The sequence below is a fragment of the Muscardinus avellanarius genome (genome assembly GCF_963383645.1).
Source record: "Muscardinus avellanarius genome assembly, chromosome: 7".
NCBI lineage: Eukaryota > Metazoa > Chordata > Mammalia > Rodentia > Gliridae > Muscardinus > Muscardinus avellanarius.
Genome location: NC_137793.1, coordinates 51,482,346 through 51,494,454, shown reverse-complemented (window position 1 = coordinate 51,494,454; position 12,109 = coordinate 51,482,346). Strand labels below are relative to the sequence as shown.

Sequence of the window (12,109 nt, the reverse complement as noted above, 5' to 3'; positions counted from 1 at the left end):
TGTTACCGAAGGCAATATGGCGCCGCTGCCATACCCTCAGCTGTGAGGCTGGCGTATTTCTTTTCTGGTTTTGAGCTACACTCTGAGTCCCTGGAGGGCATGCTGAGCCCAGCCCCTGGGAGCTTTAGATGCTCCTTGCATGGAGAAAGCTGCTGAATTACACCCAGCTGTTCCGCAGCTGCTCTCTTCGGCTCACTGTTCCCCCCTCCTCTCTGGAGCCTGGTGGCTGGTTGATTGCACTGGTCTGGAGCCATCCGGTAAAAGCTCTGCTGCCAGGGGCAGTATGGCGCTGCTGCTGCATCCATGCCGTGAGGCCGGCGTATCTCCTCTCTGATTCTAAGCTCTATTCTGAGTCCCCCTCCTCTCTGGAGCCTGGCTCTGCGAGGGAAAATGGCGCTGGCACTGCGGCTCCGCTGCCACTGAAATGCGGGCTGATTTACTCTCTGGTATCTGGCCGTTCTTCTAACCTTCCTTCTCTCTGTCCCTTGTACTTACAGTTTTTATTTCTCTGCTGGTGGTGTTTTCTGGTTATGAAAAGTGCTGATTTTGTAGTAATAAAGATTGATTGTTAGCGGGATTCGTAAATGCCACTTTACTCAGTCGCCATCTTCCCAGAAGTCCTGTAATAACTTCTGTATGCTATTGGCTGTCCTTTTGGTTTTGAATGAACTCTCTTCTAATAGTAATATTCTATTTTCTATTTCATCTAATCTTCCAGAAGTTCTTTCTATTGCTGCCTTTATTTCATTAATTGACTCATTTCATTCCAAGCCTTTTTCTGTTTCTTTCTTAGTGTCTCCATTTTCTCTTTCATTTTTTGTACACTTTCTTTGAGGCCTTTTATCATATTGTAGATCAGGATTTGGAATTCTTCATTTTTCATTTCTTGTAGGTCAATATTTGTGATTTCCGTTATTTCTTCACTGTTCCTAGCTATGTATTTTCAAGGTTCTCAGGCTTGTTTTTCTGATGTTTTGGCATCGTTTGTTGGTATTATGTCTAATTCAACTTTAGTAGTAGAAATTTAGAGGTGTCAGCTGCTAAGCAGTGCATTTTCCAATGGTGAAGTTTAGGTAATGGGGGAAGAGCTAGGATATTGGGTACAGGAATTGGGTAAGGTAGATTGTATGATTAGGTTGAGTAAGAATTTAAGTATAATAAAGTAGCATTTGGTTGACAATGAGAAAAGCCTAAATAGTAGGACTCTTGTAGTTAGTAGATTAAGTATGGAGATATGAAATACCTTGAATATTACTTAAGGAGGTACAGTAAGAGAAAAAAGTTTTGAGAGAAGAGAGTAGATAGGCTAGAATGAGGAAATTTGTAAAAGGAATGGGGGAAGGAGCAAACAAACACAAAGTAACAAAAGCAGATACAAATGCTAAGAGTTATACATCAAAACCAATAAAAAAAATCAAAGGAAAATATAATATGAAAAAGAAAAAAACGGAGTAAAGTAAAATAAAAAGAACTAGTGACAGTGTGAGACAACAAAGCAAAACAAACAAACAAACCAACAAAAAACCCAGATAAAAGAAAGTAAAAAAAGCAACAGTCCTAATAATTCATGAGTATAGGGCTTGGCCCATATAACATGTATATGTCTGATCACTGTGGTAGATTTTGGAGTATATTTCAATAGCTCTTATTTGCTTTGTACCTTATTTTCATCTATTGAATACACTTTCTGGGTGTTTGTGTTCCTCTCTTGCCTCTTACAGCTTTGTGTTTAGGTGTCAGGGCATTGGGTGTCACTGTTAATAAGTTCTGTGTAAGTCCAGGATTTGTTGTTTTTCCATTCTGTGGTCTGGGCCTGTGCCTCTGCACTCTCCACCCCGGGCTCAGGCCTGAACTTCCCTACCTGCACTGCACCTGCACTTCCCTACCCACAGGGGTGGAGGGCATCCAGAGTAATCTTGGAATGACACCCTGTGATCTTGTGCAGGTACCGCACCTTGAGCACCTTTTCTGTGTCTTTGGAGGTTCTCACTGGACTAGCCTGCTGTGTCCTGCGGTTTCTCTGGGTGATCTTCCACCAAGTACTGAGTAACACCAGAAGTTACCCAGATGCCCTGATTCAGGTCTCTGGAGGGCTTGCTGTGCCACTGCGAGTGCCACTTCTTGTGAGCTCGCAGGCTTTTGGGTATTCTTCTGCATCCCTGAAGCGTAATGCCAGGTGCCCCTCACCTCTTAAGATGTTGAAGCTCTGTGGCCATATTCAAGCTCTTGGATTATTTTTCTGGATTTCATGGGGCTACCACACTGTGTTGGCAAGAGCCAGTAGTTTAGGCCTATAGCCTGTGACTATGCCAGCAGCCTGGCCATGTCTACAAGAGTTTCCTTGTGAAACAGGGCTTTTTGCAGTGGATCTTATTATTCAGAGTATTGGATTACTTTTGCCATGCTTCCTGGTTCTGTTTTGATTCATGTTTTTATTTTGTCAAGACGCTGCTTTTTTCTAGTTGAACTTTATTTGTATCAGCTACTGAGATGTGTTGCGTCCTGCTGTCGCCATTTTGAATCTTCCCCTTTTGTAATTCTTGATAACAAATAAATGAGTTTGCAAGAGTTCCTTCCCTTTTTATTATTTATAATAGTTTTAAATAAATAGATATACATTTTTTGCAGTTTTTTTTTTTTCTAAGTTTGGTGAAATTAAGCATGAAGCCATCTGAACATGCACTTTGTTGAAAAAATTTTTATTACTGACAATTATTATTGGGCTGTTCGGGTTTTCTCTATTTTCATTAATTTTGGCAGTTAATATGCATCCAGAAATTTAGCCACTTCTATATTTTTCATATTTATTGGTGTGTATATAATAGTCCATAATGATTCTTTGTACTTTTGCATTAGGTTGTATAATGTTTTAGAACCACCATTATATATTTGACTCATTGTTGACAAAAGTGTCAGTATGTGTCACATGATTATAATTCCTCTGCATGAAACTAGTTACATTGGAAATAGCTGTATTGGCTGTAGCTGTGATAAGGACAAAGTTTAAATTTAAAAAGCATTATTATGTGTACTGCATTGAGAATATTCTGTGAAGAAAGAATGGAAAAAATATGATCAACTCATTTGTAACCTCAATAGCCCATACCATGCCTGTAAATGAGGGGAAATGATTTCAATCTGGATATATTTTGGAGAAAGAAGTAACCTGATATGTTTATGAATTGGGTATGAGAAATAAGGTTTCTACCCATAAGAAGTACTACTATTAAGCTATAGTTTGAGCAACTATAACTATAAAGAGAAAATTTCTTAATCAAAATTAAAGATTGCAGAAGAAATAGTAATTCAATTTTGAGCACAATAAGTTGAAAATACTTTTTTTAACACATGTGCTATGGACCAAATGTCTGTGTTTCTCCAAAATTCATAATGAAACCTAAATCCTCAGTGGAATGATCTTTAGAGACAGAAACTTTGAGAGGTAGATCATGAGAAAAGAGTTCTTATGAGTGGCTTTAATGTCCTGATAGGAGCTGAAGATATCAGAACTCTGCTTTCCCCCAATGTATATTCACAGTAACAAAACAGCTACTCACCTGGCATGGTGGCACATGCTTGTAATCCCAGCATTTGGGAGGCTGGGACAGGAGGATTACAGTTCATGGACAGCTCAGCTACTTAATGAGGCCCTTCCCAACTCAGTGAGACACTGTTTCAATGTAAAGAATAAAAATAGGGCTGGGAATGTATCTTGGAGGTATAATGCCCCAGAGTTCCATCCCCAGTACCTAAGAGAGAGAGAGAGAGAGAGAGAGAGAGAGAGAGAGAGAGAGAGAGAGAAAAGAAAACAGCTACTCACACACAGCAAGGTGCTCTCTCTGGACACCAGAGTCATTGCTACTTTGACCTGGGACTTTCTTGCCTCTAGAATTACAAGAAAATACTATTCTGTTATATACCAGCCTGAAATTACTAAGAAAACATTCAATTAAAGTTGAGGCAGTAGGATATATGTTTGGGGAATAAATATGAGCAAAAAAATACACATTTGAAGTTTTGAGGGGTTTTTGTGTGTGTGGAACTGGGAGTGGAACCCAGAGGCTTTCTACCTACTGGCTATACTCCCAGACCTATTTTATACTTCATTTGGAAACAGGGTCTCACTAAGTTGCTGAGAGCCTCACTAAGTAGCTGAGGCTGGCTTTGAACCTGTTGGATCCTCCTGTCTCAGCCTTCCAAGCACTGGGATTACAAGCGTGCACCACCATGCCCAGCTGAAGTTTTGAGTATTTAAGTAGTACTTAAAACTTTGAGATTTAGATCATAATGACAATGAGAAAAATGGGTTTATCAATGATAAAAAAATCATTTTGAGGATTGAGATGTTATATTGCAAAGTATCTAATGTATTATAAGGATAAACATTGTAACTCATTATTCAATGTGTATTTTTAATATTTTTTTACTTTTAGACATATTTTGTTTATTGTTCCTAGATTATACAAAATTATCACTGCAGATCCATTTTGTAATGTGTTAAATTCTTTTGTAATGTGTTAAATTCGTAATCTCCCAACATTATGAATTTTGTACAAAAAATTTTTGAGACTGTACCTTTAGCATGGATTCTTCTTATATCTGGCCAGAATCTATATGTTTTTGTTTAGATTTTTCTGCTTTACAGAAACTTCTTTTAGAGGGAAAATATATATTCACTTTTTTTTTTTTTGGTGGTGGTACTGGGATTCCTGGAAACCCATCTACCTCTGGGCTACACTCCCAGACCTATTTTATACTTTTTATTTGGAAACAATGTCTCTTAATCCAGCAAGGTTGGCTCCAAACCTGCGCAATCCTCCTGTCTCCGCCTCCCAAGCATGGGGATTACAAGTATGTGCCACCATGCCCGGCATATATTCACTTGTAAACAGTACTTATTTCTAAATAAACATACTTATTTTAAAATAGTCTTCATTTCAAACACAGCAGAAACTCATCCCTGCCTTCTAACCTGAAGCATGCCATTTGGGCACCTGAGAAAAGGCCATTAATCAATACCAATGTGGAAAGAAAAGGAGGCATTTGGAGAGGTTTGGGCTTCCCATATACTAATTTTAACATTATTAGTATTTTTGAGGTATATTTATATATTTCTTCTATATTTAGCCACATTTCTAAATTTCAGAATTTCATATTACACATCTTGTTTACTTTTTTTAATATTGAAGAAACTGATTTACTTAAATTTATTTTTAAAAAGGGATCTTTTATCAGAAATATTAGTAGCAAAATAACACTACTTGACATAAACAGAAGGTATGTATTAATTAATGCTAATGTATATTCCTAAGTGCTAATATTTTAGTAAAGGGACAACAGTGTAACACTAGAATTACACACACACACACACACACACACACACACACACACACTTCTTGAAAAACTGGCATCCTGAAAGTTTCCATTTTTACTCTTTTATAGTTTAGTTACATAAATAAGAACTTATTTGCCTAAATGAGAAAAAATCATTTAATCTATTTATTTTTATCTGTTCTAGAATCCCTAGAGGCTGGTACTTCATCTTAATGTACTGTGAAATGTATAAAACCATTCTGTGTCCTTAAGTACACTCTACCAGATGGCATTTGATGGCTATGTTCTTCTTTGAAATGGACAGAATATTAGTTTAGAGATTTCATTCTTTTCCAAAAATGTTTTTCCAGTGTTTAAAAACATTACTTTCTTGGGTGGACATCCTGTGTCCCAATTGTTGCTTCTGAAAAAATGACTTAAATTTAAATGCATGAGATGAATCTGGTGAAGTCCAGTAGAGAAAATAATTGCTTTCTTTTTGAAAGGTATTATTTGTCCTTTAAGTGATAATTAATGACAAGGCTAGTTTTCTCTTAATCATGTTGTTAAGTATCAATCAGCAAGCCAAGGGCTAAATTTTATTCATGCTAGCTGTCTAAAGTTCAAAACCGTATTCAGTTCTTTAATGTGAGTTTAATGATCAAATAAAAATGGAAAAATATCTTCTACATGCCAGACTAACTGCGCTTCTTCAGACATACTGGGCAGATTTCCAGCTTTTTCACTTTCTATGCCTTCTGCATGGAATCTTCTTCTCCATGTGACTCACTCCCTCAGCTTTTTAAAACAATTGCTAAAATTTAATGTTTTCAGTAAGGCTGTCCTGGTCACTTCTAAGGGAGAAATCATTATTTTGCCCTCCCTATCTATTTACAAGAACTATTAATCGAGAAGCATGGGAAGTTTTCACATCTTTTAAGACTTTTTATACAAAGGAAGAAAATAAAACAATCTAAATAATTATTGTTTCCTTTTTCTCCTCCACTAAAAGTTGTGTAAGAATAGTTTTTTTTTTCCCTATGCTGTTCACTGCTAAAGCCCAAATGTTTATAAATGGTCAAAATATTTTAGTTAATGAGTGGATGCTATATTATTGACTTATTTATACTTAGGTAACTTGCCTTGCAGCCAGGCTTGGAATTCAGGAAGCTGGCTCCAGGGCTTCCTAGTAAACTCTTTGCTAAGACGAAGAAAAATAACTACTATCACACTCTTCTCAAAGCTGAGAAAAGGGGCACAGATTTGACTTTATTTATTGAAACTAAACATACAGAAAATGTTTTTGCATAAAGAAAGATGAATCTATCTCTATATTATATATATATAGATATATAGATATTTCAATTAAATTATAGAAAGCCTAATGAAATGATGGCAGAAATAATAAAATTGAAACATTCTGCATTTTCTATTTTCCAATAAAGTTGTTATGAGATAAGGCATGTAAATTTTAACATAGTTACTGACTTATAGTAAGTAGTTATGGTGAGATGGCTGGTGATGCATATGCACTATGTAATCAAATATTAGTACTTGAAGGATCATTGCCTTTGTTGATATTTCTAATTATTTCTTTTATGCATTATTTCTTCTCTTAAATTATTAGCAAATAGAAATATATGTTATTTATACAAGTACTAATGCTTGTGATAGATTTTTGGAACTCTGGTGTAGATCATACCATTCCCTCCTTAATTTTTGTCTGATAACTCAATCTTTTCTAACCATATATTATTTGTTCTTTTATCAATGATTGGCTGACAGGGTAAAAGGAAAGAAACAATAATATAAGGATTTGTTAAAATTCTGGATCTTCAAATTTTCTATATGGGCACAATCTCATATAAGAATGGAGTAAGCAAAATATTGACACAATCTTTAAAAGCCTGAGATATTTAATGGCCAAATATAAGTGAAGAAATATTTCAGGTTACCTCAGGGATTGAAATCCATTAACAAACAAACACAAAGACTTACATAAATAAAATTACATAACATTAACAGTGCTTTCATCCCACAAAATATTACATATTAGAATAGATCTTGTATACTAAAATATTCAACATTAGTCAGTTCTTTTAAATATTTACACAAAGATATCTAATTTCAGAATGCATTTCTTCTTGCTTTCACAAAAATATAAGATGATAAATAATCCCTAAAGGAAAAAGAATACAGATATATACTAATGAGCAAACACAAAGAACTTGTAACAATAAAATAAATGAAAATGACTACAAGAAAAAGAAACCAAAATTTTTTGGTGTAAACTTCATAGTGACAAAATATAGTCACAAGACCCTCAAAGCTCAGGAAATTAAAACAATAATTAATAAGTGGGACAGCACTAAACTAAAATGTTTCTGCTTATCAAAGAAAATTGTCAATATTTTAAAGAGAAATCCTACAGAATGTGAAAAGATCTTAGCCTGCAAATCTCTGACAGAGGGCTAATATCTAGAATACACAAAGAACTTAAAAACTAATAACCCAATCAAAAAATGGACAATTGAATTGAATAGACACTTCACAAAAGAAGAGATACAAATGGCCAATAGATACATGAAAAAATGTTTAACGTCATTAGTAATCAGAGAGATGCAAATTGAAACTACACTGAGATACCATCCAACCCCAATCAGAGTGGCAAGCATAAAGAAGTCAAGTAACAATAAATGTTGGTGACACTGTGGGAATATAGACACTCTTCTATATTGTTGGTGGGAGTGCAAACTAGTTTGGCCACTATGGAGATCAGTGTGAAGAGTCCTTACAAACCTGGGAATGGATACACCATATGATCTGGCCATAGTACCATTAGGTATTTTTCCAAAGGGTTTGAAACCAGAGAAATACAGTAACATATGGGTATCCATGTTCATAGCATCACAATTCGCAATAGCCAAACTGTGTAAACAATGTAGGTATCCATCACCAGATGAATGAATTACAAAATTATGGGATATACACACAATGGAATTCTAACTTAGCAATAAATAAGAACAAAATTACATCATTTGCAAAAAGGTGAAATGACCTGGAGAACATTGTTAAATGAAATTAGCCAAGCACAGAAATTGAAGGGTCATATTCTTTTCTTTAATATGTTCAAGCTAGGGAGTAATTGGGATATCAGAGGGACTCCAGATAATGCAGAAGAACCTCAGTGGAGGAGGGAGATTCACTGAAGGAATTACTACCTTCAACTATATGTACATATATAAAAATACCAGTGTCAATCTCAGCATTTGGAAAACGGGAGATGAGGAAGGCCATCGAGTGCTGTGTACATGTATGTCACTGTGAACATAATTTACATTATGATATGAGGCTATAATACAGCAATAAAAATACATAAAAATATAGTGTCCAGAAAAAGAATTATGCTGTATTTTTTTGGTGGTACTGGGGGGTGGAACCCAGGGCTTTTCTACCTCTGGGCTATACTCCCAGACCTATTTCATACTTTATTTGGAAACAGGGTCTCAATAAGTTTCTGAGAGCTTCACTAAATAGCTGAGGCTGGCTTCGAACCTGTGCAATCCTCCTGTCTCAGCCTTTCTAGCACTGAGATTATAAGTATGCACCACCATGCCTGTTTTATGATGTATTTTTTAAAAAGTTAAATAATTTTCTTTTTTTGTGTTTGACATTATCTTTTGTGCTAAGAACAAAAAAGGAGAAATTATTCTTTTGTGCTAAGAACAAAAAAGGAGAAATTATTAAGTAAGTACTAATCAGTCCTACTAACACATACACATACATACAAACACACATACATCTTTGTAATCCATTTTATGGATATCTTGGCTGGTTTCATAATTTGGGAATTGTGAATTGCTCAACTATGAAGATAGACAACACATGCATTAGTTTGGTAGTTTGGTGTTCATTCTTTTGGGTAGATACCCAGAAGTGGTATTGCTGGATCAGATGGTAATTGTTCCCATTCTTCTGAGGATCCTCCATACTTTTGTCTAAAGTGTTTGCATTAATTTGCAATCCCACTAACAATGACTTAGAGATCCCACTCTCCACATCCTCACCAGCATTTGTTATTGTTTGTGTTTTGAACAATTGCCATTCTAGTTGGAGTAAGTAAAATCTCAGGGTAGTTTTAATTTGCATCTTTCTGATTACTAATGATGTTGAGCATTTTTCACACATTTATTGGCCATTTAAATTTCTTCTTTTGTGAAGTGTCTATTCAGTTCACATGCCCATTTTTATTTGATTATTTGTTTCTTAAAGGTGAGTTTCTTGAGTTCTTTTTATATTCTAGATATTAATCTTCTATAAAAAGAATAGTTGGCAAAATTTTTCTCTCATTCTGTCAACTCTCTGTTGAGGGTCTTAATAATTTTCTTTGCCGCACAGAAGCTCTTCAGTTTAATGCAATTCCACATATTGATCCTCCTTTAATTTCTTGTGCCTTTGGGGTCTTGTTGAGAAAGTTTTTACCTGTGCCAATATGTTGAAGTGTTGCACCCATGCCCCTTTTTAAGGGGCTGCAAGGTCTCTGGTATGATTTCCAAGACTTTGATCCATCTGAAGTTGACTTTTTGTGCAGGTTGGAAAAGTGGAGTTTATTTCCAGTTTTGTGCACATTGTTAACCACTTTTGCAAGCACCATTTGTTGAAGAGGCTATATTTTTTCCATTGTATGTTTTTGCCCCCTTTGTCCATTTGCAGTGAGTGTACAAATTTGTTTCTGAGTCTTCTATTCTGCTCCATTGGTCTCTGTGAATGTTTTTCTGCCAATCCCATTCAGCTTTGTTTGGAAGAAATTGTTAAACAGTCAATATTTAGTATTTTATTGTTACTGAATCATTGTTCAGTTGCTCCTGGACTCTGAGAGAGGCATCTAGCCCTTGATCCCGTGTGGCAATAGCTAGGGGTGTTCCATAACCAGAGCTATGTAGATCATGTCAAAGCCATCTGATCTAGTTGAAATAGCACTTCTCTATCCACATGGATATGAGTTTCATTCTGGGACATGATTGGTTGGAACAGTTATTGTCCCATCACTGAAAGGAATCTACAAAGTTGCCCCTTTCATACTTCATGGCAATGCCTGTCAGATAAAGATGGTGTCTCTGTCTGCCCAGTATAAAATAAACTTCATCCTGATACTTATTAGATATTTCCCTCTCCTTATGGTCATTCTTTCATAAATCCCTTTTACATCTCTCATATATTGTCCAGATTTATTTCTTCATTCATGACCCCATGAAGAGATTTAATGGTTCATTTGCAAACAATAATCATTAAATGTTTTTGAAATTCCAACCCCATTGCCTTTATTTGGAGTATAAGATACACAGACCTCAAAATTAGAAGCTATAGGTTTTGTCTTTCAGATTTAGGTGAGAGAGAGAAGAAAATACCACCAATAACATCATTAATAAATAAAGCATAATTTTGAATTTAGACTCTCTGGCCCTCTGATTCAGGATTTTTTTAATATTCTTTTTAAGATAATGTTATTGGTGCATTGTAATTATACATCATAGTGTAATTCAATGTGACATATTAATGTATGCACATATCACTTACTGTGTTTCCCTCAAATCCTGTCCCACTTCCTCCCCCTATTAGATTCATATATGATTCTATATTATATAGTCATATATTCTTTTTATCTTCCCCTGCACTTTCTCCCAAACCTCTCCACAATCCTACTGGTCTCTCTCCTTCTTAATCTCAATTTCTTTTTCCTTTTTATTTTCTCTCTAACTTCCACAAATGAGAGAGAGAAAAAATACAACCATTGACTTTTTAAGACTGGCTTATCTCACTTAGCATAATATTCTCAAACTTTAATCATTTTCTAAAAAATAGTATATTTTTTCTTCTTTATGACTGAATCTGACAGCTTTTCTGATTATCTTGATATAGTTTGAGCAGAAAAAAGTCTAAATACTTTTTAAATGCTATGATCATTTACATAGAATTTAACACATTTGTTTAAATTATAGATAAAATAAATACAGTAAATAAATTAGTTAAAATAAATTACATAAGTAGCCTGACAGTGTGACACATACCTAAAATTCCAGTACTTGGGAGTCTGAGATAGAAAGATCACGTGTTTAAGACTAGTTTCAACCACATAAGAGACCCTCAGCTACTTAATGAGACCTTGTTTAAAAAAAAAAAAAAGTAAAGGAGGGCTAGGGGCATACCTTAGAGTAGAATGCCCTTGGGCTCAATTCTCAGTGCCACACACACAAAATAAAGAAAAAAATAGGAAAATGAATTTTTAAAAAATCAGTTTTAAATGTTCCTACTAGATAAGATTTTATATACTTTCATAAATACTAATGTCAGATATAAAACTCTTCATTCTATATCTTGCTACTAGGTCATTCATATGCTTAATCTTTAAGCATATGAAGAATATTATTGGTTTCCAGAATCTGTAAATTACTTGTTCATTGAATTACATTTTTTCTCTGAAGGCAACTGATCGAGAGGGAGACCCAATAACATACGCCATTGAAAATGGAGATCCTCAACGAGTTTTTAATCTTTCAGAAACGTAAGTTAAAAAGAAATGAGTTAGAACCTGATTTTTTCTTTTTAATGTTAAGCATTATACTATTAGCAAGATAACAAATTTATAATCAGAGGCTTTCAGTTGTTTGTAGTTTTACATAAATATTTTATGAATGATAATGAGAGCTTGGAGGATAATTCTGAACCCAGAAATCTTACTCAGAAGATTATTTATTTATCTTAAACAATTTTAATAATAAAGCCCACCGAGGTGAAA

The 12,109-nt window shown here is 34.9% G+C and overlaps 1 protein-coding gene across 6 annotated transcripts in view; it reads left to right on the top strand.

The window, feature by feature from the left end:
* Positions 1–12,109, top strand: part of PCDH15 (protocadherin related 15) — a gene marked incomplete at both ends in the record, with an annotated part of 813,688 nt that overhangs the window by 476,091 nt on the left and 325,488 nt on the right. For all 6 annotated transcript variants that reach the window (XM_080699048.1, XM_080699046.1, XM_080699047.1 and 3 more), the window contains one exon: positions 11,796–11,875. In XM_080699048.1, coding sequence (XP_080555174.1) covers positions 11,796–11,875 — 80 coding nt within the window. The remainder of the gene's footprint in view (positions 1–11,795; positions 11,876–12,109) is intronic.